Source organism: Coffea eugenioides, chromosome 8 (assembly GCF_003713205.1).
Source record: "Coffea eugenioides isolate CCC68of chromosome 8, Ceug_1.0, whole genome shotgun sequence".
Lineage (NCBI taxonomy): Eukaryota > Viridiplantae > Streptophyta > Magnoliopsida > Gentianales > Rubiaceae > Coffea > Coffea eugenioides.
In genome coordinates this window covers 8,035,802-8,061,160 of record NC_040042.1, presented here as the reverse complement: position 1 = coordinate 8,061,160, position 25,359 = coordinate 8,035,802, and the positions used below count along the sequence as shown (strand labels likewise).

At 35.8% G+C, this 25,359-nt stretch overlaps 4 protein-coding genes across 5 annotated transcripts; 3 read left to right on the top strand and 1 right to left on the bottom strand.

Moving 5' to 3' along the window:
• The first annotated feature begins 3,690 nt into the window (after window positions 1-3,690).
• Window positions 3,691-8,196, top strand: LOC113779398 (poly(A)-specific ribonuclease PARN-like). The gene is made up of 8 exons (XM_027324966.1): window positions 3,691-4,234; window positions 5,254-5,384; window positions 5,857-6,051; window positions 6,147-6,259; window positions 6,385-6,498; window positions 6,659-6,773; window positions 6,855-7,070; window positions 7,311-8,196. The coding sequence occupies exons 1-8, from the start codon at window positions 3,885-3,887 to the stop codon at window positions 7,961-7,963; spliced, it is 1,887 nt and encodes a 628-aa protein (XP_027180767.1). The 5' UTR covers window positions 3,691-3,884; the 3' UTR covers window positions 7,964-8,196.
• A 2,176-nt stretch (window positions 8,197-10,372) lies between these two features.
• LOC113779399 (secretory carrier-associated membrane protein 4) lies at window positions 10,373-17,215 on the top strand. 2 transcript variants are annotated; one of them, XM_027324969.1, is made up of 12 exons: window positions 10,373-10,616; window positions 12,082-12,195; window positions 12,284-12,346; window positions 12,585-12,618; window positions 12,708-12,830; window positions 14,219-14,281; window positions 14,361-14,454; window positions 14,546-14,591; window positions 14,684-14,751; window positions 14,902-14,950; window positions 15,808-15,873; window positions 16,895-17,215. In XM_027324969.1, exons 1-12 carry the CDS (start codon window positions 10,554-10,556, stop codon window positions 16,925-16,927), a joined length of 816 nt encoding a protein of 271 aa, XP_027180770.1. In that variant the 5' UTR covers window positions 10,373-10,553; the 3' UTR covers window positions 16,928-17,215. The 2 variants fall into 2 exon arrangements, with proteins under 2 accessions (XP_027180770.1, XP_027180768.1); XM_027324967.1 differs by having other exon boundaries at window positions 12,281-12,346.
• A 1,434-nt stretch (window positions 17,216-18,649) lies between these two features.
• Window positions 18,650-22,588, top strand: LOC113781277 (phosphoribulokinase, chloroplastic). The gene is made up of 5 exons (XM_027327185.1): window positions 18,650-19,358; window positions 20,646-20,730; window positions 20,826-20,910; window positions 21,405-21,649; window positions 22,049-22,588. The coding sequence occupies exons 1-5, from the start codon at window positions 18,802-18,804 to the stop codon at window positions 22,295-22,297; spliced, it is 1,221 nt and encodes a 406-aa protein (XP_027182986.1). The 5' UTR covers window positions 18,650-18,801; the 3' UTR covers window positions 22,298-22,588.
• Window positions 22,589-22,767: 179 nt separating this feature from the next.
• LOC113781603 (protein BASIC PENTACYSTEINE7-like) lies at window positions 22,768-25,131 on the bottom strand. The gene is made up of 2 exons (XM_027327562.1): window positions 25,036-25,131; window positions 22,768-23,800 (listed from the first exon to the last, which is right to left on the bottom strand). The coding sequence occupies exon 2, from the start codon at window positions 23,684-23,686 to the stop codon at window positions 22,985-22,987; it is 702 nt and encodes a 233-aa protein (XP_027183363.1). The 5' UTR covers window positions 23,687-23,800; window positions 25,036-25,131; the 3' UTR covers window positions 22,768-22,984.
• Window positions 25,132-25,359: the final 228 nt, after the last annotated feature.

Sequence of the window (25,359 nt, the reverse complement as noted above, 5' to 3'; positions counted from 1 at the left end):
AAGAAAGGACTACGTTATAGCAAGTTAGGATTGCGAGAAAAAAAAAAGGTTGGGCTGAATTCACACCCCCACAATCTAAATATAATCTACATTCCTAATATATTAATGACTTGTACTACGATCATTGATAATTTGTAGTATTAGTATTAAAAGTTATACCAATTGTGGATTTAGGATTAAAAAAAGAAGTTAAGATCGTAAAATACAATGTAGCTTTTGTAATCCATTGTTCAAGGATGCAAGTTCATCACTTTATTCCTTAGTATCTTACCAGTTAAAATTACTTGGGTTCATGATCATTTCTAGTGCAGTCAATCTCAAATTCTCAATCTTCTCAAAAATTAATTTTGACTCTTGATTTCTCGTTTGGTTTGAAGGAATTGAAACAGGAAGCAACACAGTTCGAATAAGATATTAAATTTTTTTTTGGCTACTGTGGTTGGAAAAACCAAAATGTCTATATTAATCTTACTGTATATGAGGTGAAAGTTTTATTAATCCTGTTTCTTGTATAACAGATTTTTCATACAGATTAAGATGCCATAATTATTATTGAAGTAATTTGGCGATAATGAAAACACATAATATTATATAGCAGTGTTATTTTACTTGTTTCATGGACCCCTTCTGCATTTTAGGATACTTCGTCCTGAGATGCTGTAGAGGCAGACGCGAGTTTTAGGGCACCGGACATCAGCTATGCGCTTGTTAAAAACATCCAACGCCTTTTCGCCTCCACAAGCACGAAACCTGCAGAAATATAGAGTGCTTCGAAAAATATTCTCCTTGAACGTCCAGCTGAAGTTTTGTCCAGGTCCCAAAGTTTTCCATCCAAAATCAGTATCCTTAGATTGGCAATGGTGTTCTAAGTTCCCATTTCTCATAGAATTGTATAAAACAACTTTATATTGATCGAACCAAGCATAAACGTGGGCTGTCTGAACCAAGTAAAAAATCAAAATAATGGCCAAAGAATTCCTCATCTTTGATTCTTAATTAAGGGATTTTGTGCTCCATTAGTGCTGTATATAATATATATAATTATATATATAGACACATCAGACACAGTCATGCATCAATATTAATTGAGCCCATCTTAGCTTATATTAATTGTTTTTTTTTTGTTTTGCTAATAAATAACCATTTATTTAAGATTGGGTGAGTTTCAATTTTCGTCCGGTTCCATTCACTGAAGCAATAAATTTTTAAGAAACTTGAATTCTTTCTAAGATGCGATATAATGCTGCTAATAAAATTCCGTTATGTGTTGTTGCGTACTTGATAACAACAGTACCAGTTTTCACTATTTGACTAGCATGCCACTATTTGAACATGTAACAAAAGCAATATGAGCTTTTTCAATTTCATACTATGATTTAAACCATTGATTGCACTTTACAATGATCTCAATGTCTCAATCCCTATAAGAAAAAGAAATTTTAAAGTAACTTTTCTTTAAGCTGTTAGTGTAAAATTTTTTTTAAATTCATTTACACGTATAACATACTGCGTTACGATTGTTCACACTATCAATGTAATAAAAATTAATCCAGAATCGTTAATTTACCGAACGTCAAGGAGTACATAATTCCATCTAACGAGCGAGCTTCTTATGCAGATTGAGATTGAATATTAAAAGATTTCAAAGTTACTTTTGATCTTGGCAAAATCTCATCAAATACACCGTATTACAATTAACACATCCTTTGCTTACTATAAGGAGTTCTTTATTTATTTCTTTTTCCATTTTTTGAAATTATAGAGGGTCTCATCCTTAGGTCCATATGCTATCTCCACATTGCCAATTTTCGATGAAGACCAAAACACCGACAAGAGGAGAAAGTAGTACAATCAGAAAGGCCTATGTTACGTTATAGCAAGTCAGGATTGTTAAAAAATTAATAATAAAAAAAAAAGTTAGGATCGATCGTCAGTTTTTGTTTTTGTAATCCATTGTACAAGAGTTGCAAGCTCATTACTTTATTTCTTGTTATTTTGCTAGTTAGAATTACTTGGGTTCATGATCTTTTCTAGTGCAGGCAATCTCAAATTCTCAGACAAAAGTAGTAAACTCTGAACTTCACTCGTAGCTTCAGCGCCGGCGATGCAATTCGCGTATCGGGCGCATTAATTTAATTCCCGGGAAGTTATGCTTCTGCCTCTAGGAGCAGAGTTAGCAGGAGAACTTACGCCCAGTTGCCCTGGAAGCAGCAGGCGAAGGACTTGAATGCACTCCAATCATTCTATCTCAGCCCCATCCATGCAAGCAAGAAACATTGAGGGAAAAAACATAAAAATGATGAATCATGTCCCCGTTAATTTGTCTAACGAAAAATTCCTGTTAAATTTACTTACCATCATATATGCAGGCATTAAAATCAAAATCTTCTCGAGCCATAGCTGTCAAGTACGTACGATGATTGACAGAAAAAGCTGTAACAAGGCATCCCTAATCAATTCTAGAATAGTTAAATCAGCTAATAAACAATTTTTCTTAGCTACAGTACCAGTAAGTGCCTTCTGAAAAGAAACCTGAGAAATCCACAATTTTACGCGTCTTATTGTCACAATGTATTTTTTTTCTCATAATCATTCACAAAATTAACGATCACTAACCCATTTTCATTTTTTATCCATGCCAACCAAATATAGTAAGAAAAAAACAAAAAAAGACTACGTATCATATTCTCATCATTGAATGAATCCCACCTACAAACATTTCAATTAGCGATGGAAGCTAGATTTTTTTTCTCTGGAGGGTCAAAATTTTTCCTAACAAAATTATCATATATATTATGTTCAGAATAACTTTCATCTATTTAAATATATGACATCCAAAAACATCAAATATTAACTTTAATTATAAAGGTATGAAAAAATAATTTTTTGGAGAAAAAATTAATTCAAAGGTGGTTTATATATATATATATATATATATATATATAGACTCTCATAAATATAAACTAAAATTGTAAAAAATTTGGGGGGCAAAATTTATTTTACACATATATTTACACAAATTAAAATTTTCAAAACTTTGGGGGGCCATGACCCCCATCAGCCCCTCTTGGCTCCGTCATTGATTTCAATAGCACCTTAATTCCAAACTTGTTAGATTGCAAAGGAGAAAACAACTGATTACAAAACGAAGTTTACACACAGTGATTCCACTGAAATACTTCAAAAAGTTCAACAAGTTCACTTTTAAGAAAGATAAGTCTCACTCAACATTTTTTTTTTAGTATGAATTCCACAAAATTCAACAAAGTCAATTAAGCCACCAATAATGGCTTTCGTAATAAATTTTGATTCGTGAAAAGTGTTCACATCTTTGTACAAAGATAACCAAATCGAATGCATAATGTTCGTAAGTATTTCATTTTGAAATCAAATAAAATATGCGATTATAGTCATTTTTATCCATATATCATTCATTTTATAATATAAATTTCTATTATTATTTTAATATCCATCTTCTATGAAAAACATATTGTTCTTGAATGATGTACACGTACACATTTTATTATATTTTGAACTATTGCTAGACAAATCTTAGATTTTAGTTGATACAATTCTTTTTTACCTTTTTTTTTAATTCACCCTCTCTTTTAATCATCTCTCATTTTCCTAAACTCCCCCAGACAACTTTCTCTTATCTCTCCTAAACTCAAGACAGGGTTCAAGTCTTCTTCTTCTTCCAAACAAAAAAAGGGTCAAGTCATACAGGCGTGGTTCGAAATACAGGGACCAGAACCACGCCTTCTAACTGCAGTACTAGTAAGCACCTTCTGAAGAGAAGCCTGAGAAATCCACACAGCATAAACCCCAAACCCCCCAACACTACTCCCCCAAACCCATCCCTGCTCATTTGCAGAAAGCTTTCGATGTTGTTGCAGAGACGCCTTCTCTGCACCCAAGTTCCAAAACGTTCAATCCACCCAACCCACCATCAAAACTCTAATCTCAACAACAAGAAATGGGCGATAAAGCAAGTAACAAAATCCAACTTCGCAGAGGCGTTAGAGGAGATCAAAACCCACATCTTTAATTCTGATTTTATTGCTGTTTCTTTGCAAAAGACTGGTGCTTTTTCATCTCCTTGGCAAAAAGTTTTGCCCTTTGATACTGCTGAGGTTGCTTACCTTAAGGCTAAGTATGCAGCCGAGAGGTATCAGGTCCTTCAGTTTGCTGTTTGCCCTTTTTCTGTTAAATCTTCCAAGATTATTGCTCACCCGTAAGACCCTCCTTGTTTTCTTTATAGCATTTGTAGTTTGATTTTTTCTTTTGGGCAGTTTATTGATTCAGTTTGTTTGTCGCATTTGACAAATTTTGGTAGTTCATACTTGAAAGTGGGGGAGCCAATTTTCAAGATTGTTGGTTGAAATTGATATCTTTCACAAACAAGATTGCATTCAAGATGATTTCATAATGGTATATGGAGTAAACCCTTATAAAAAGTTGGTGTAACTTGGATATTTGTGAAGGTTTCTGCCTATAAAGGGAAACATGTGTAGCTTATCTTTAGAACCATCAATAGCTTGGTCTTTTTGGTGTTGTAGAGCTTTGAGGTTATATTAGGTGCTCTAATGTATCTAATGGTATGGTCGATAGGCATGGTAAAAGGAGTTCATCCTGTTATAAAGACTGTTCTTTATATCCCTACGTTGGGTGTAAATGTTATGGTTTCGATGCTTTGGTCTAGCTCTGATTTCTTGAAGTGGAAAAGTCAAGTGATGTTTGATTAGGTTCGATAATCTTTTTGTCTGAAGGGGATCAAGTGAAGAGGTCATGATCATGTATTAACTAATAGGAAATACTCCAGCCATGCCCAAGTAATCCGAGCAAATGACAATATGACAAAGAAAGCCTCACATAATGCCATGTTTCGTGTGGTTCTTGTCATTCTGATTAATTTGTTTATTGGTGCAAAAGAGAAGGATAGATTGTTTGATTTTACTTATTCTTCTTTTATTTTTTGTGGCTCTCTGTGACATTTAGCTTCCTAATAAGTTCTTATTTAGGTTCAAAATTTTGTCAACTGTGTCTTCTTGAGGATAACTCTTCAGTAAATACAAGCTTGAGCTCTGCTTGCATATCTGCATGAGCATGCCTTCAGCCTATTTCTTTGGTTGCTTGCCAGACTTAGTTGTTGCTTACGGCTAGCCAAAAAATGATAATGTTTGGCCATATAGCTCATAAATCTTGAGACAGTAAAATTACAGTGGTTCATCCAATCTTGGTCACTTGGTGTAGGTACAATTTTCATTTGTTCCCCAGGGATGAGTTAAAAATGGGGATGCCTTCTTACAGCTTTTTCTGTCAATCATCGTACTTAACCGCTATGGCTCGAGAAGGTTTTGATTTTAATGCCTGCATATATGATGGTAAGTAAATTTAGCAGGAATTTTTTTTAGACAATTTAACAGGGACATGATTTATCATTTTTATGTATTTTCCCTCAATGTTTCTTGCTTGCATGGATGGGGCTGAGGGGATATCTGCTGAGATTCCGCCTCCCCCCCTCCCCGGCGCCAACAAAAAAAAAAAAAAGATAAATACAACTGTTCATTTAATTTATGCATAGCTATCCACTATGCATACTTTTTTACTTTGAATTTCTGAACTTAACCATAATAATCTTCTGTCTATCAGTAAATTAAAACCAAACTCTCCCCGTCTAGATAACGTTTAACAGCCCCCATCCCTCCTCTGCAAAGAAAATAAACCATGGGTGGAATAGAAGTTCCTAATTCTACCTTCCGAGCTTTTGTTAACATTCTTGTTGTACTAGTTGTGTCTATACTGAGGATCATTCTTGATTGCAAAGTTACTCCTTGGTTCTTTATCTTGGAACAGGCATAACATACTTATCGAGAGCTCAAGAATTAGCTGCAAAAGATAGGACTGGAAACCCATTGCCTAGAAGCTATATGAAACCGTCTCAATCTCCTACAGTATATTCTGTTGCTGATTCTATGTTTGTAGACAGGATTAAATCTCGAATTAAAATCTGGAAAAGTACATGTCAAGATTCAGAAAAGAAGACTGAAGGTGAGCAGTATGTCAGTCATTGCATTTGATGTTTTTCAAAACAATATATTTTGAACTACTTATGTACAAATTTATTGTTTCATCTGCTTTTGCAGATGACTTGATTAGTACTTTGAGAAAAATAGTCTCAGGAGGTGAAGTGTTTGGCTCAAGACCAAGCTTGAGCATAGATATCTGCAGTGAACGTCAAGTGCAGCTTATACTGGAGGTGAATAAGCTTGAACAGATTGAGTTTATGTGTTATTAGGTGCCTAGTTATTCAATCTCTGTTGCAATTAGATGAGTTTATAATATTTGTGCTCATGCTTATTCAATATAGCTTGTGGTCTGCAGATGTTACATGAGTTTACTGATCTTGTGCCATTATTGGTTCCAGCAAAGGGAGGTGGTAGCCAGGCTATTCGGGTTGTTTTGACCAGTTCAAACGAGGACAAAAACGTTTTTGAGGTATCCAGGAAGAGTCAATTGTCACTTCAAGAAAATTTAAGCGTTGCTTGAAGCTTAGTATTATAATAGTCAAGAATCCTAGATCTTCAAGGAGATTTTAGTCCCAAATGGTGTGGTGATGTTCCACCAGCTTTACTGAGTTTTGATTTTCAATTTGCAGAAGGAACTACAACTCATGGAAGAGGAACATAATATGCAGGTTCGTGGGTTCAGGGAGGTTGTCGATTTGATTTCCACTTCTCAGAAGCCAGTCGTAGCCCATAATGCTATCAATGGTTTGTGTCTCTATGTGGTAATGTTTCTTTCATTTCAGCTTCCACTGTTATTTGACACCTTCTTTTGCTGATTTCATGCAGAATTTGCATTTATCCATTCAAAGTTCATAGCTCCATTGCCTTCAACAGTAGATGAATTTAGGAGTTCCTTGTGTTCAGTGTTTTCTCATATAGTTGATGTCAACCATCTTATGAGGGAAATTGGTCCTCTGAATAAAGTAAACAACCTACCTGCAGCAATTTTATATTTGAAAAGAAGGTTCACTAGGCCGCTACACATGGAGATTCCTCAACATAGTGAGTATTCTTTTGGTTTTTGTCACTTATCAAATTTAGTCTGACCGGTAGTGGTTCGCAATGCATATTACTTCTCTGATGCTTGGCCTCTAGAATCGGTCAAGGTATCTGAAATTGCTAAAGGAATCTTCATAATGGATTTTTGTGCTTGCACTTGACCTGGCGCTATTATTTTCTGCATGGCTTGCTGTCATCGCATGGTTTCTACAAATCCTGACTTGTCACATTTTGTTCTTTTAGTTGATGGAGATGAAGTCAGGGTTCATGGGCGTGATGTTCTAAGGATAAGTGAGTTATTTGCCAAGCTCTGTTTAATATTGAGAATTGTTCCAGAATCTCCGGAAGCTGATTATTCCACTTCCTCCTCCACCCTTGAATGCTATGCAAATGTCTTCAATCCTTGCTTCATCAGTTCATCAGATCTTTTAGATGATGATGTAAACATTTCAACTGAAAAAACTAGAAGAATTAGTGTTGCAAATTTGGTGTTCTTGTGGGGATTTAGAGGTATGATGTCAGCTCGCAAGCTGAAGAGCCTGCTTAAAGGTTCTCATGAAGTGTTCTCTGGAGAAATTGATGTTCGACTAGCCGATAGGAATTGTGCAATTGTTGTTTTCTGGGCTCCTGGCTTTGCTGAGAGATTTTTGGAGGTAATGAATTCTGGTGGAACAAACTGCGAGCCTATCAAGGACATGATCTCAGAAGGTCTCAGAGCTGCATGCTATAGAACTTATAAAAGAGTCTGTGAACGCAGTATATGGGAACCTTCTTTGGCAGATGCTCTAGAAAAAGCCTTGGAAGAAGCTTCAGATCTTCCAGAAGCTAACTCAGAAGAAGAGCTACCAGCAATCTGCTGGGACAATGATGAGTTGACCAACCTTGATGACCTTTGAGATGGCCCATATTACAAGACTCGTGGCTATCTAATTCTCAACTGTACTGGACCAGCAAGATATTTTCGTAATTTGGCCTGAAACATGAATGTGGATTAAACTTGAAGTTTCTAAATCAGATGATTGCATGAACTTCAAGGTATAATAAGTCTAAGCAGACCCCTAGGACAGCTTTTTCTCGGACTAGCATGGCATTTGCGATTTTGACTAGGGTTGCAAACGAAACGATCTGCTCGCGAGTGGCTTGAGTTTGAGCTCGACTCGAGTTCGATGTTTAACTCGAGTTAACATTAAGCTCGAGTCGGGCTCAAGCTGATCAAGTCAAACTCGAGTTCGAACTCGAGTTCAAAAATACTAAATTCGTTTTTTAAAAATAAAATAATTATTTTTTTTAAGTTCGATCTCGAGTTTGACGCAAATTTGAGTCGAGTTTGAATCTTATATTTTGAACTTGTCGAGCTCAAACTCGAATCTGAGTTTCATAAACTTAGGTTGAGTTTCAGCTTGATTATGTCAAAGTTTGACTCGTCTCGTCTTGATTTGTCTGCACCTTAGTTTTGACAAGGCTGACAGGATACTTGGAGCCTTCATCTGTAACTTAGCGGTGAATCCACATCTATAGGCCCCCTAGGCTAGGTTGGTGGGGGTGCAATGCTTGCAAAATGAGCTCAAAGAAAGGACCATGAATAGAATCATTTGATGAGCTGAACAACTGTAGATGGAAGAGGGTTCTCTCTTTTACATTTTTTCTTCTCTTTATGTGGTAAATGTATCTGTCATCCTATGGGGTGTTTTTGCACTTGGTTGCCGACAGAAGGCACCTCGCATTTGCATATTAGTTTTGCATTTTACAGTACGTGAAGCTAGGTGACTAATCTAATTGTTTATGGATTAATCTTTCTTGATTGGTGAAATTGAATACTTGCAACTTTTCTTTGTCTTTTTTATTTTTTCCCAAGTCAAACCAGGCTGTAAGTTTAAGCTCATTTTATCCAAGAAATCTGCAACATATTTCCTTCTCTCTATACAGACACCAGCTGGCACACCCAAGATCCAAAACAGATGAAAAGGACATTCATGTTTGATAAATTTTGTTTAAATCGACCATGATTCAGTGTTTTTTTACGCAATATATTTATTTTTCAATTATATTATGGAGGAGAAGTTTGATAGATTCGTCCAACCATGACGCAATTTTCTTCCACAACCTGATTGGGCTGTGTTTGGACTACATTTTTCTAGATTTTTTGTAGAAAAAATACTGTAGCAATTTGATATATATGAGGTAAAAATGTGATTAAAAAATGTGTTCACTGAAAACGTAATAATTTTTCTTTGGAAAATGGCTGTCCAAACAAGGCCTAAGATGACATAAATTTCTCTCTTTTTTCTTTTCTTTTTGTTGGATGACAAATTTAAGGTTGCACTTATCACTTACTAGTTACCACAAAATGTTGGCTACAAAAATAATGTCATTCCAATTATGGAATATGAAAAAGAGTTTTTTTTTGGGGAGGGGGGGGAGGGGAGGAGAAAGAAAGAAAGGAAAAAAAAGAAAAGAAAATAGAGGAGTAACCGACAATAGACGTCATGGTGGGGAGGAAAACAAAAAAGGAAACAAGGGAAATTTTTTGTGTGTGTATTTTTAGGTATTTTAATATATGTATTTCAAAAACTTTGGAGAATTTATTGAGATTTCTGTAGTTATAAGTTTTTCAAAAATTTTTTGGAAGAGATACTCAAATTTGTTTGGATTTTGATTTTCTACAGAAAATTTTTTACGTTTTTCGTAAACATATTTTTCAAATATTTTTTACTTTATATACATTAAATTACTACTATAAGCTTTTTCTACAAATAACAATTCAAAAGTTGATATTGTTTTCATTGTGAAATGTACTCTTAATAATTTTATTTTTTTGGTGGTAGAAGTACAACAACAAAATGGCCGGTCACATTTACGTCGATTGGGAAAAAAAAGGAAAAAAAAAAAAATCACTCATTGACGACACCTCACCGACTTTTCCCTTGAGGAACTCCCTGCTTTCTTACCTGAATTGCTTGCGTCACCTTAACAGTCTTTGGCAATGCTTTACACGTCAGCAACGCAGTAGACATAATCTTCTACGCAACACAAAACAACCCTAACCTCCAATCAACCAATAAAACCACCCACCTCATAGCCTCAGAATGACACATCATTATAAACCCACGTGTCCACAATTAGTCACGAGACACTCTCACAATTGACAGAATCCCATCACACCATAGCAAAACTTCACCGAAAAAGATCACCCACACGGGCCACACCCCGTAATTCAGATCATCTTCCAGGGTTAATAATGTAAATCTACCTCAGTTACATTCTTAGTTGATGCTCCCGCGTTATACACAAGCAAACAGAGAGATGCATCGGATTTGCGTCACTAATCACTCTGAGTAGTTTTAAGTGCTCCGTACTCGCTTCCTCACTCTCTCTCTCTCTACCAATACATATATCTACATTTCCCTTTCTCATTCTGTATAGATTCATTTTCCTGTTTTTTTGTGGTTGATTTTTGCCGGAAATATTTTGAATTCACTTAGGACGATGAATCGGAGTAGCGATCCAAATCCATTTGATGAAGAAGAGCAAGAAGTCAATCCGTTTTCGGTAACCGCCACTGTATTTTTCGGAATTCCAATGTTGCCCTTCTTAGATCTGCCTATTTTTAGAGTTTTTCAATTGTTAAGTATTTCAAATCTGGCCGTGAATTGTGGGATTGTTTTTACTAATTTTGGCTTAGGTTTGGGAATTGGAAAAATTCAGGATGGGGTTGTTGGTGCGGTAATTTTGGAATTGAAATGAAAAATTGATGGGCATTGTTGTCATGGGATTTTGTTTGTTGCAAGGTAGGTGAGGGGTTATTGTGTTGTATATAGTCTGGAATTGGCAGAATTTTCGCGAAATCTGAACCGGTGTTGAAATTTGATTTATGTGGGATTAGTTTAATGCAATGGGGAATGATATGAAAGTGATTTTTCCCCCCCTAAATAATAGGAAGTTGAATTTTGAATGTTCATTTTTGCAATTTATTATTGAGGAATGGTGATGATGGGTAAGTCCATTCCACGGGGAGGGAGCCAAAAAAAAAATTAAAGCAATCTAAAATACATAGGAGTTGAAATAAATGATTTTTGGGATTTTTTTTTTGGCTTTGGGGGGGAGGGGGCTGTTAACTAATAATTTTATAAGATATAAAATAAGAATTAAATTATGTTAGCAACATAAGGTTTCAATTAAATTTGAAAGTATTATTGTTGCTCTTAATTTTTTTATTTGGTATATAATTAATGAATATGCTAAAGTGGGTTTTTGATCATTTTGTTGTTGGATTTGAATGAATGGTCCTGTAATATGTGTGGAGAAGATTTTTATCCTAGTATCTTTTGTGTGGTGGAAATTTTTTGTATTTTTTCCAAATATATATGTATGTATTACGGTATATTTCTATACTGGTGTGATTTATGTGCCATGGTGACATTGAAGTACATTAGGCATCATACTTGGGAAAAACCACCTCTCTTATGCGTAAAAGTTACTTCTCTCGTGACCTGGTCTTGGCATTATATGATAGATTCTTCTGACTGCTAACCAGTATATACAGCAAGAAGTGTTTTGATCCTAGTATCTTTTGTGCAGTAGAACATTTTTTTTTTCCAAAATGGATATATTAAGATATGGTTCTATCTTTCTTATGGCATTTTTTGATATAGTTGTTTCATTTTAAAAACATTTTGTATTTCCAAAATGGATATACTAAGATTGGTTCATTACAAAGTGCCTGTCCTTGTATATTGGGTGATTAAAGCTCAACAAAGTAATATTCTAGCTCTTCCGATTGGAAATTCAGAAACCTTATTCGAGTAAGAAGTGCTCAATAGGGATGTTGTATGCTTCAGAATTGGTCTAATAAAGGTCTTTTGGCTACTGCCATGCTTCGTGTGGTGTGGGAGTTGGAAGGCAATTGAGTATGCAATTAAATTTCTGTTTGTATGCGTGTGATTTTCACTCTTTTACCCATGTACTCAACTGCAATATGTTGTCTTATCATGCCATTTGGTTTTGTTAATTGCAGAAGGGTAATGCTGCTCCTGGATCAAAGTCGCGTGTTCCTCAATTTGTCAGCAATACTCTGGGTTTTGGCCCAAAACATGACGCGACTGTTGATATACCCTTGGACTCAATGAATGTAATGAAGTGAATATATTTTATACAATTTTATCTTCTTTGTCGCTACCAAAAGTCAAGCATTTGCATCATTTGGTTAAATCCGGCAGGATTCAAAGAAAAAACAGAAGGAGCTTGCTGATTGGGAAGCAGATATTAAAAGGAGGGAAAGGGTGCGTTTCTAGTTTATTTAATCATGGCTGTTCTTGGGAAAATATTTTATCAGTGCTGTTTTTCTTTGCCTTTGTTGTACTTGAAAGCTAAACTCAGTCAAGCTTGAAAAAAATTGAGTCAATTTGAGATGATGTTAACTTGGTTAGTAGAATCATTTTAACTATACTTGGTTACTGCTTGTAAACTTGGCATTCAGCATGTTACTTGTGCATGGTACTCATTAGCTTGTCCTTGTAGGATATCAAACGCAGAGAAGATGCTGTTGCCAGTGGTAAGCTGTCTGACAATGGAGTATGATTTATCTGTGTTTCTGTTTTCCATTTACTAAGATTTTGAATTTGTTCCAATGTTCAAATTCAGCTGGTGTCCCCGCTGATGACAGAAATTGGCCTCCCTTTTTTCCTATTATTCATCATGATATAGCCAATGAAATCCCTGTTCATGCTCAGAGGTTGCAGTATTTAGCTTTTGCTAGTTGGTTAGGTATGTTCTTTTTATTGTTTGATAGTTGTTGCACAATGATTTTTTCTGATCTTTGATTGCATGATTTACACTTCTGGTTGGTTTTAATCCTTGTCTAGCCAAATAGGTGGAACACAAAAGTTCTTAAAGTGAAGGAGCATAAATATTGCAGATTTTCTTTTCTATTATTTGGATAAGACAGAAATCAAACAAGTACAATCATGTTGGTTTAAGAAATGTTGTCAAGAGGGGAAGAAAAACAGGATGAGGTGTAAACAAAAGTTATAAATATTGGTTACATCCCTCGACATTTGTTCATAAGATGCTTGGGGAAAAATAACCACTTGCAAGCTCTATGGCAGATCAACAGGCATAGCTTGATATCTCTATTTGTTTTTTTAGTTTATGCTTTTGGTCTTCACTTTCCACAGGAAGGGGAAAAATTGGCTACTTTGTTTTTCATAAAGTTTATGAATCCCTTACTTTTTGAATGTTTAGTTATAGTGTCACTTCAGCTCCAACATGTTCTGATTGCAATTGGTCTATTATGACAATAGCATTTCTTTAGCAATTATACAAATATTTCAGTCTCACATATGAATGCTGTAATTAAGGTCAATACTTTACCCTAAACCAAATTTTATTAAGTAGATGAGTTTGAGTATGGATTTTGAAAACATCTTTCTGCATTATCAGTTGTATTTCTTGTTACTTTGTCATATATTCTAAAACCATGCAGGCTTTGGCAAGGATTTGATTAGCCATGTATTTTGTTGTTTACAGGCAGGCACACAATAAAAGCAAGCACACACACCCAACACATCATGCACACATCACACACACACTCAATTATCTTAGTGGTTTCACATGGATAATGATTTTTTTCCTCCTCCTCCTATTTCTTCATTTTTTTTCCTTTGGTATCTCAAAGGATCTACAGGATTATTAAAACTATTTTGATAATCTTGGAACGGGTAGGAGATTGTGCATGTTTGCTTGGCTGACGTGCTTAGAGTTTCAATTATTCTCCTTTTGTATCAAATCAAATTTACATATATGATTTTTAGAGAATTTTGGTTTGGTGCATGTTGTGGATATTTAGGAAAGAAAGGAGAATACTTTTCAGCGTATAACAATTCCTTTCATTGGTTATCAGTTTCTTGTCTCCGGAAAACCAAGTAAAATGTGGCTTCAGTTTTTGTTTTCCCCTGTAAATGTGATGCATCTTGATATTGATCACCTATTGATATCATGTGATGCCCTTTCCCTGTTCAAGTTCATCACTTTCGTGCTAAATGCAATGTAATTGTGTCTCTCCAAATAAAGCAACAAAAATCTCTAAGTTATGCTTTCCTTGGTAAACTTTGCTTAAGTTGTCTTTGTTGTCTAACTGTCAAATTTGGATCCAGGAATCGTTCTTTGCCTCGTGTTTAATGTTATCGCAGTGACTGTTTGTTGGATAAGGGGTGGTGGTATGTTTGCTTCTTCCCATCTCAATACTCTTTTTGTTTTTGATTGTTACTGGTTTCTAATATGGTTTACCATTTCTAGGTGTCAAAATTTTCTTCCTTTCTATAATCTATGCCTTGATTGGTTGTCCCCTATCATATGTTCTTTGGTACAGGCCTCTGTATCGGGCAATGAGGTATTTAGCTTGAACTCAGTGTTTTTTTTATTTGCTTTGTTAATATGACTCTTGCTACGCAATGATGCTTGTGTCTTTCTCCAACTTTCAGGACTGATAGTGCTTTCAAGTTTGGTTGGTTTTTCCTGTGTTACTTGGTATATTCTGCTTTTAAACAGAGTTTTCTGATTTTAGGTTTGTCATCTGTATGTTCTCTTATCTTTTATGTGCTTTGATGTGTATCATGCAGATCCACATTGGCTTTTGCATATTGGCAGCTATTGCTCCTCCAATTGTTTTCCATGGGAGATCACTAACGTGAGTTTGTCTATGTTCTGTTGCTCTTTGATTTCTTGACGTAAATGTGATTTTCCAAATGCCAAAGATTTTTTTTTCCCCTTTAAAATTATGATTCCAGTATCTTCTTTTCTTCTCTTTTCCACTATAATTTCTGTCTTTCAACCTCAGGGGCATCCTTGCAGCAATTGATGTCTTTTCTGACCATGTATTGGTGGGGGTAAGCTATACTGCCATGAGCTTATATACATCCTCTGTGATCACTTCATGTTTGTCCTGTAGTTGCATCACTTGTTTTGGTTGTTGTATCAATCATGCAAGTCCTATAATTTCTCAAAAAGCTAGTGCCAGAATACATGTAATGCCACCAAAAATTGGGAAAAGTACTCAGGAGTAATTTTTCATTTTTTTACTGGATATCTACCGTAGACAGTTTTTTGACCTCAAGGTCCAGTTTGTAAAATGCATATTTAATCCATATGAATGATGGAGTTCAGGACTGCGCTCTTTCACTAGGCAAGGACAAGTGAATTGTTAGGTGCCACAAGAAATCTTTAGCGGTTATATCAAAATTGTAGGTTCAATTCTTGGATTGAGTAACTTTGACGGGATTATTATTCTGAAGTTTTGATGATTAGAGTACTTAAAATGATGTGGTTCCCAGTTGCAAAAAAGTCTTTAAGCACAATAAATGGCTCAAGCGCTGTTTTTTCCCAAGGCTTTGCTTGGATTTATGAAGCATAGCTTTTAATATTTTCACATTTTTTTGCACTTAGCCACAGGTAAATTTGAAACCTTTTAATGGTCAAAGACTTTCTAGTTAGGAATGAAAGCGAATTCCACCTTTAATTGTTTAATATAAAAGCTTAATATTTGTCAAGGTCTCCATGAAATGGTGGATGAGTTGAAGATACAAACTATAATTCTAGATATTATGGAAAAGGCAATTTAGGTGGTATGGTAAGTTATCATGTGTAATAGCTCAAGATGTATGACATGTAATCGATGTTGTTCTATTTTGTGATTGAGTATTTTATGTTTCGAAATGCATTAAGAAGTTTATTTATCTTGTTGCAGATTTTCTACCTGGTCGGCTTTGGCTTGTTTTGCTTAGAATCATTGCTAAGCTTGTGGGTAGTTCAGGTTAGCAAATTTGAGCTTTTAACAAAGTTGGTTCTTTTCCAAGCTTTGCGCTATTCTTTTCTGTGTTTGTTTTGCTTCTTTGCTATCATCGATCAACTTAATGCTTTCTTCATTCTTGTTCATTTATATTATTGATTTTTACATGGACTGGTCTTGATTTGGTTGTCTAATATACTTCGGGAGCTGCATACTCAGCTAAGGATGGTAGAATTGGTTTCGATCTTTTCGAATTTAATTTTTGACTTGGTGTTTGTTCAAGGCTGCCACACTTGGCAGCAGCGTGAGGAGTGCTAATTGGATGGGAAGAGATGGATGCCCGGTGGTTTGCATGTTAAAAATATCAACTCCAGTCTGACAGTTAAATTGTTTATGAAGCATTGCATGACTTGCTTATAACTAGTTATACCACTTATTTATGTTCATCAGCTAGACTTGTTTGAAAGATAACTTGAAGTTAGATAAAGAACTTTTGACAAAACTAGATTGATCTGCCATAGCAAATACACGAACTGCCAACTTCTATGAACTCATGGTATTTGAGAAAGTACTCTAGTGAAAATACACGTCAGCTCATTGTAGTTATTATATTAATTGCTGTACAAATATATGATATCTGTTAGTTTGAACATTATAGTACTTGTAGAACAAAGTGGTATTGTTATGTACCATGCCAAATTATGTATACTCCTAGAACAAATTTTCGTTCAAATTAACTTTGTCTTCCTCATATTATCTAGTCGTGATAAATAATAATTCTGATCTATAACCTACTGGAGATACTTTAGCAGTTTGCAGTTGAACTGTATCCTATGGTTCAGTGAGTTTGTCTGCTCACCGAATGTGCCATAAATAGTATGTGTTGCTTAACAGCTGTGTCAAATGTCTATGTTGGCCCTTTATTTTTCATGTTCATGCAATGTTTCTGTGGTGTTAAAATTTAGCGGCCTAAAATATATAATAAGGAGCAGTCACTGTTTCTACGTGTGGTTGTCAGTTAATTTTTTTTTCTTTTTTTCTGCAGAAAGTTTATATGTACTTCCGAGGGCACAAGTGATCTATGACATTGGATTAGTTTCTTGTGTTCGAGGTCCCTTGGTAGATGTTTCATCCGTCAGTTCTTACCAGCACTCATTTAGAGGTGGTTAATTGAGTTGTGAGATGTGATGATCGGTCTGAGCGACGTTCTTTTGCTTTTTTTTTATCTGTTGAGCTCATAGTTGATTTTCTCCCATAGTTGAAGATGGTCTTGTAATTTTTCATATTGACAATCCCCTACAGGTGAGTACACGCATTCTATCCTACAGTGATTTAATAGTGACTGCTGTTATGGCTTTGCATTGCAGATGATACTGCGATGTGCAATGCTTCTGAGCCAGTTATTGACACTACACGTGCGCGCGCGCACACACAACGCAGGCTCCCTCTCTTCTCTCTATATATATATATGTATATATATATCACAAATGTGTTGTCGTGATGAGAGAGAGCCCTTGCATACTGCACATATCATTTGGATTGTTACCATGAACACGAAAAATAGGTCTACTTCTTTTCTCTACTTTGGAGTTGTAAGAGGAGGAAGGAGAAAAAGAAAAATTTCGAATGAAGAGCTTTTCCTCCCCAAGCCCCCGGGGGGGGGGGGGGGGTGAAATGGCGATAGGACGGTAAAGCCATTAACTGGAACCGGTGTGGAATGAATGCCAAGCCATTTCTTTAAAAAAATACCACTGCCAGTATAATGAGACAAAGGTTAATGCTAACATATAATGAACTCCGAGGCACGGGTCCGGCTCTTTTGTCTTGCAATACGAGTTTTAAATCCTTTTGAAATAGGGATTAAGTAGTCCAACAATGAAAGAAAAATCTCATGGAAAGTGTTCCCCTTCCCTTCCTATTGCTAGTATTCCAGAGACCACGCACAACAAAGTAACTCAACATTGATTTGTAGTAATACTCCAACCGCTAGTCCTACTTTTTAGCTTGCAACCGTGAAATAGAAAATCAAGGGAAACCCTCAGAAAAAAATGTTCAATTTTTCATTGGATTAATCGTTTCTACATTGTACACTGTCAGCGTTAGATAAATGATAATTATGTAACATTTGAAGTTGAAATTCAAGTTTTATACATATATTATGAATTCAATAGTCATTAAATATATATTATTAATGTATATAAAATTTACTCTTTTTTATTCGGGATTTTGTTCTTGCTATACATTCGTGAAAAGAAGTTAGAGGGTGCTAAAGCGCACTGAACTAGTGTCCAAAGTTCAACAAATACATTTGGTTGCTTGACGGTATCCATTTGGCCTCCAATCCACACTTTCTTCCCCCCTCATCTTCAACATACCATCACCTTGATGCCACGTGGTAGAGGAAATATCCAAATTGAATAAATGACCACCATACTTCTCCATGCCCATATTTATCACAAATACTTCTATCTCCTCATCATCATCTATCAACGCATCAACATTCCACGTCCTGGATCTACGCTATGAGCAAGGGATAAATCAGAAAATGTGTACCCTTCACTTGGAACAGGTACAAAATGCAGTTACATTAACATCCCTAGAACACTTTCAAAACCCATTTATGTCCCCTCCATTTTGACCTCAATATCCCAAGGGGTAGTCACACAAACCCATAAAACACTAGCCACATCAGCAGCCATCCCTCATCAAAACCGAACTCTTTCCTATCCAAACAAAACAAAACGGCCATCTGCGTCCTCCAACCATGGCCTCTTCTTTCATTGTGTGTCTCGAACCTTTTTTTTTTATCGTTTCTTAACAAAGGGTACCAAACCAACTAAAATGTTCACTTCATATACAACCGCATAATATTAACACCTTGCTCTCTCCCAAAATTCTGTGAGTGAAGAGAGAGAGAGAGGGGGCCAAGAAGAAGAAGGAAAAGAAAAAAAAATGGCTGTTTCAACAGTCTATACAATTCAACCCCTCAACTCCTCATGCTCAATCTCAACACCAACAAAATCCCACTTGGGATTTAGCCAAAAACAGCAAGTCTTATTCTTCAGCAAGAGAATAAACAGCAGCAGCAGCAGCAGGAGAAGCAGCAGTGAGATAGCTTGCTCAGCTGAGAAAACAGTTGTTATAGGCTTAGCAGCAGACTCAGGATGTGGGAAGAGTACTTTCATGAGAAGATTAACAAGCGTTTTTGGAGGTGCGGCTGAGCCACCAAGGGGCGGCAACCCTGATTCCAACACACTCATCAGTGACACGACCACCGTCATATGCTTAGATGATTACCATTCTCTTGACAGAACTGGAAGGAAAGAAAAGGGTGTCACTGCACTTGACCCCAGAGCCAATAACTTTGATCTTATGTATGAACAAGTTAAGGCCATTAAAGATGGTGTTGCTGTTGATAAGCCTATTTATAACCATGTTACTGGTCTTCTTGACCCTCCTGAGCTCATCAAGCCTCCCAAGATCCTTGTCATTGAAGGATTACATCCAATGTAAGTTTTCACCATATATTTTTTTTCCTTCTTCTGATTAACAGAATGAGTACTGAATTCTGTCTATAACTTCAGTCACTCGAACTTGGAACTTATAGATAACAAGTTAAGCAACTTATCATTTAAGCTGCACTTCATGCACATTACAAGCAATGTTATCATTTTTTCTTTTTGTTTTCATTTAGCCCATCATTTTTTTCTCTATGGGGCTTGAGTGTACAATTGTACAAAGAAATAGAGCAGCACAATCCACTGTTTTTTTTTTTCAAAAAAAAAAGTGAAAAAAAAGAGAAAACCAAATAGATTTTTTTCTTTTTTCTTTTTTTGCCCGAAAGTTAGTTTTGGTACGTTGGAATAAGATAAAATTGGAAAATTAGTGATCAGTGAGCATGTGATGGTTTAATGCGATAACGCTATCTTCAGCTAAGGATGTTAATTCCATTGTATGGTCGAGGAAGTTAGATAGTTTCATCGTTTTCTTTTCTTGTTGGGCCCATATCCTTTAGTGGGGGCCCGTACAGATTATACAGTCACGTATACTATTTATTTTCTATTGTTTTATAAACATTCTACTTTTTCTTTTTCAAGAATTTAAATATTCTTTAGTATCTTTTTTAAATATTTTTATCCTATTTTATTCTTTTTTAAACTACTATTAGATTAGGAATTTGAATTTTTTTTTAATGTATACAGTGATGACGTATACACGATTGAATATACGATACATATGCAAAATTTGAGTTTCAAATTCAAATTCGAATTATGTGTCGTGCATCTGACGGTGAAAGTGTATACACTGTCAATGTATATAAAATTAATTCTTATAAATATTTCTCGATGATGGGATCAATACATACGGGTTATAACTAAGCAACTAAGTATACAGCATTGCAATAAATAATACACAAATAGTGAAAGGGAGACCAACCTATATGGTGAGGATCAACTGAGACTTAGAACCTCTAAGTCATAATATCTCAACTTTACAACTAGTGACATTCTCCTACTTGCATCCTAGTAAATTGTCAATTTTCAGAAGATAATTTTATGCAAATAAAATTGGCTGTTTGCAAGTGGCCAGAGAACATAACCCATGATTTTAACAACTTAGTGGTGGCATAGGAATTTTTTTTTTTTTTTTGTTCAGACAGCATAAGACAATTGAAATTGACTTGAAGATACTTGGATGAAGGAGATTATTAAACTTTTCAGAAATTTCAATTAATGGTCAAAAAATCCAAAACAGTTGTTTCAGTATCCAGATTCTGACCTTGATGTAAAACATAGGTATGATCAGCGTGTAAGAGACATATTGGATTTCAGTATCTACCTGGATATTAGTAGCGAGGTCAAATTTGCATGGAAAATCCAGGTAAATAACTTTTTTTTTTCTTCTGATGTTTCAATAATGGTATATATACTTCCAATTGTCTCCTTTGATCTGATCATATTCTATGGCAAATGCAGAGGGACATGGCCGAGAGAGGACACAGCCTTGAAAGTATTAAGGCCAGTATTGAAGCCCGGAAGCCAGATTTTGATGCCTACATTGGTAAGTTTCTTATTTTCTCCTTCATCATCAACTCATAATCCTACCTCATTTGCTAGTATTACTTTTACCTCTTCGGCAACAAAATGCTAGTTCATCTAAGCAATAGATACCAAAAAAAAAAGTCTTCTTGGTTATGTGATTATGAACTCCCTAAAGTTTGGAAACCTACGTTTGAATTCCTGCAATTTGCGATTAAAGTGAAGCCATTAATTTCTCATTAGATTAAATAGTCAAACTATTTATTTGAAGTAATGACGAGATTATCAAATTGCCCTCTAAAACAAAGTTAATGTGAAAATAAATCTGGGGTCAAAATAAAAATTATATCTTTTTTCCCTCTTCTTCAAGCTTTCTACAACATAAAGTTTCAAGACTTGGTTTGACAAATGCTTACCTAAACTGTGCCATAGTCAAACAGATGTTATGTTAGAAACTCAAAAGGCTATACTTACACAGAATTGAATTTTGATATGTGTTATGTTGTGGTGGATCAGACCCACAGAAGCAGTATGCTGATGTTGTCATTGAAGTTTTGCCAACACAACTCATTCCTGATGATAATGAGGGGAAGGTTTTGAGAGTAAAGTTGATACAAAAAGAAGGGGTGAATCATTTCAGCCCAGTTTACCTGTTTGATGAAGGCTCTACAATTTCATGGATTCCGTGTGGGAGGAAGTTAACATGTTCTTACCCTGGCATCAAGTTTGCCTATGGTCCTGATACTTACTTTGGCAATGAGGTACACTAAATCCATTTCCCATAATCAACTTAAACTAGATTCATGAGTTCAATGTTGATTCTTGGATGAAGAAAGTTGCAGGCATATTTAAACAGCAGGTCACATGCTAGATTAGAGTCACATTAGCTATTTAACGTTAAAGACCCTATTTTTGGTTAAGAACTAGGTTTTCCTGATAATCAGAGTAATTAAAGATGAAAGTTTAGCAATTGGATTATCAAAATGAAAGTTCAGGGTGCAAAGTGACAAACGAGTAATATGGCGATAGTGGAAACTCGAATTAGTGCTTGAGATTAAAAGAAGTTTCTATGCAGCAGATGCTTTCTAGGAGGAGATTAGAAAACGGAATTTTGTGGATAACCATTTCCTTGCTCATCAATCTGCTATTGTTTCTGACAGGTTTCTGTAGCGGAAATGGATGGCCAATTTGACAGACTGGATGAGCTGATTTATGTAGAAAGCCACCTGAGCAACATCTCCAGCAAGTTCTATGGTGAAGTCACTCAACAGATGTTGAAACATGCCGACTTCCCTGGCAGCAGTAACGGAACAGGGCTCTTCCAGACCATAGTGGGGTTGAAGATCAGAGATCTCTACGAGCAAATTGTTGCTAGCAGGGCTGAAGCATTGCAAACAGCAAAGGCCTAAGAACTTCCTAGATGCATGGAAACCCTTGTTCTTCGCAACTTTTCACTAATTTTCCCATCAGTTTTCCTCCACTCCATGTATCAGTCGACATTAAATGATAAACTCTCCAAACGTGTGTGTTTGAAGCACAAAACTGTGAGACTTGTACCATAAAGAAACAAAAGAAGAAATGAAATGGAAAAGATAAAGGCATCTGCAGCCTTTGGCAGATTGCAATTATATTTCGTTAAATGCGAAAACTTCTACTGTAATACAACCCTATTGGTTTAGTGATTAAGTTTACAAAGTTCATCAACAGCTTGTAAGTTTTTGTGAAGTCATAAATCAGTTTCTGATGCTCATCAGCGTTTTGTTTGGTTAATGATATTTTACACTTTTAACTCCATTCGGCCATAAGAGAGGAAGTAAAATGATGACAGCAACCTGTCTACTAAAGACTACAAAGGAAAATTTAGAAAGCAATAAGCTCCAAAAGAGACCAACATAAAAGGGACATCTAGCAGATCATGACTAGCGCAAAGAACAAACAGAACTAAAGGGCAATATTCGAACATTGACACAACCAAAGCATGACTGTCTATTGCCATGTACCTAGGATACTTATAGCTGAAAGAGCATCTAGAAAGAAAACTTGCCGCTATACAAAAGAGGTGATGCATGATTGGCAGTCAAAACAGCTGCATCTTTTTACTTGATTGTAACAAACTTGTTTGTTCCATGTTTAGCCCAGTGGTTCTTCAAATCGATTGGTTGTGAAAGATCGCGACCCTCGGTTGCAAATCTGCAAAGAAGTTTTGTGTATGCTCCATGGCTCATTTTCCTTCCAGGCACACGAGCACCTGGCCTTGAAGGACTCATTGGCAGAGGATACTGACATAAGTTTGTATTGCAGCAGGAAGACTGCCAGCTTCCAGATCCCCATTTGTAGCATGCTCTAGCAACTCCAGTACAAGAGCAAAATGGCGGTGGCACCCGTGAAAAGTCAAACTTGGCTTCATCATATACCAAATCTGGATTCTTCCTTTCAATGTTTACTCCAATCTTAGGCGGTCTCTTAGTCTTCTTAGTAGTTGAAGGCTTCTTTTTTGGCTGTTTGGGCCTCGACTTATTGGAAGGACACGCATCATTTGACGGAGGCCAGTTTTTCTTGATCTTGACAGGCTTTGTTACAAATCTGTTTTTTGTTGGTCCATGTAAAGGTGGAACAGATCGAATGGGCACTGCAGCAATGCCCGCCTTCGAGTCCATTTGAGTAGCTTGAGAAGGATGAAAAGCAAATCCGCTAGAGGAAAAGGAAGCCCCAGGATATGCCCCTGGAAATTGTGGAAACGGTGGCTCTGAGTGATTAACTTCAGATGCCATAGAGCATCTCTTGGAAAAGGCAACCATGTGTGTTTTGGTAGAACTCCACAGCTTTGATGTGCAAACTCTCACAGAATTCTGAGTAGTTATTTTCCCATCTACTGTTGGTACAGAACACCGGCCCCTTTGTGAATGGAAGTTCTATACATCAAAATTGATACGAAGCATCAACATCTAAATCCATTAGCATTGCATAGCAAGATGAAGTACCTTAATATCGGACCAAAAAAATATGTAACAAAGTGAAATGATAAGAGGACATAATATTCAAGTTGGTCCGAAGATCACGAGTAACAAAGCTTCAAATTTGCATCATCTTCCCAAATTTCCGATTCAATAAACAATACCAAATTGCTTCATATTCAGTATTTTCATCATGCCAGTAGGTAGGAGATTATAACATCCCACAGCATCTAAAATCATTGCCACATGATAATTGAGTTGATATGGAGCATTTATAGTAGCTACCTATAATTCCACATCACAAGTGTGCTAAGAAGATCTATGAGACCCAACTATCAACTTAACTAGTAAAAACATAATAGAGTACAATTGGCAACACAATCAGAAAGCATTCAGCAAGAAAGATCAGATTTACAAATAATGTTACTGGAAATCACTTTTTGAAACTACAGATTTCATATGTTGCAGAACTTAATAGATAGTGTCAATGCTGGACATGCTTGGGATTCAGATGGTAGCAAATACACCGAGAAATAAAATCAAACTTAACAAACCTCATTACTGAACTAGCTGCAAAACTTTATCTTTTTCTACTATCTTCTCATAAACATCCCTGTTGCATGCATCATTAGTTCTCAGTTTTCTTCCAGAGTTGTACTAGTATATTAATTTTTTTTTGGGGTAAACTTAAGCAGTTGAAATTGGGAAATGGGTTACCATCTAAGCTTAATGCAACTTAAATCAGTCATACTGATCATCATTCTTAAGTTTCTATCTTCTTTCTTTTTTAAAGGTGCCATTTTTTACACAAAAATGACTTAACTAGAGATAAAAGGGGAACCAAAAAAAAAAAAAAGAGTTCAAGTTCATCCATATTGCTTTCTTTTTTCTTCACTTCAAATGAAGAAATAGTCAGCAATAGTTCAAAGCATCTACATAGAAGAAACAAGATGATAATTATGAAAAACAACTGCATCAAATCAATGCAGTATTATTTTGCAAATGCACAACAAATAAAGAAAACTCCAGACTTTCACCAGATAATCCCATAGCTCCTATTAGACTAGTCATAACCATTAAAAGCATTCAGGGTAAAAATCCCAGCAAACAGTGAAAAAATGCAGTAACCCCAAATTTTATGGATGCAAGAACAAAATTATGAACCATATTCTTGGGTGAAAAGTAGAACTTACACATGCAGAAAACTGAGCAATTTGATTAGCATGTGTGACTGACTCACACCCTTCTTTTGTCAACTATTTTCCACATCAGGGAGGAAGAATGGAAAATTTTTTGGTATATTTGTGAGTAGTAATAATCTCAAAGGAACTCTTTTTGGTATCAGTCATTTAAGTCTCCCGAATCTCAATGCTGCTGTCCTCAAAGTGGGGTGACATGCACAGTGTTGTTAAAAGGGAAGAGAAAATTGTACAAGTGTTTAGTCCCTGAATTTTTTACTCTGTTTTATTTTAGTACTTAATATTTCTAAAAGTTGTATATAGAACCCTGAAGTTTTA

Bases quoted from the DNA above. Each gene is read 5' to 3' on its own strand.
- LOC113781603 (XM_027327562.1), bottom strand. From the start codon at position 23,686: ATGGTTGCCTTTTCCAAGAGATGCTCTATGGCATCTGAAGTTAATCAC.
- LOC113779398 (XM_027324966.1), top strand. From the start codon at position 3,885: ATGTTGTTGCAGAGACGCCTTCTCTGCACCCAAGTTCCAAAACGTTCA. The intron at 6,774-6,854 runs GTTTGTGTCTCT...GATTTCATGCAG, and splicing joins AGCCCATAATGCTATCAATG to AATTTGCATTTATCCATTCA. The intron at 7,071-7,310 runs GTGAGTATTCTT...TTGTTCTTTTAG, and splicing joins CATGGAGATTCCTCAACATA to TTGATGGAGATGAAGTCAGG.
- LOC113779399 (XM_027324967.1), top strand. From the start codon at position 10,554: ATGAATCGGAGTAGCGATCCAAATCCATTTGATGAAGAAGAGCAAGAA. The intron at 12,831-14,218 runs GTATGTTCTTTT...ATTTGGATCCAG, and splicing joins AGCTTTTGCTAGTTGGTTAG to GAATCGTTCTTTGCCTCGTG. The intron at 14,752-14,901 runs GTGAGTTTGTCT...TTTCAACCTCAG, and splicing joins TTCCATGGGAGATCACTAAC to GGGCATCCTTGCAGCAATTG.
- LOC113781277 (XM_027327185.1), top strand. From the start codon at position 18,802: ATGGCTGTTTCAACAGTCTATACAATTCAACCCCTCAACTCCTCATGC. The intron at 19,359-20,645 runs GTAAGTTTTCAC...TGTAAAACATAG, and splicing joins ATTGAAGGATTACATCCAAT to GTATGATCAGCGTGTAAGAG. The intron at 20,731-20,825 runs GTAAATAACTTT...TGGCAAATGCAG, and splicing joins AATTTGCATGGAAAATCCAG to AGGGACATGGCCGAGAGAGG.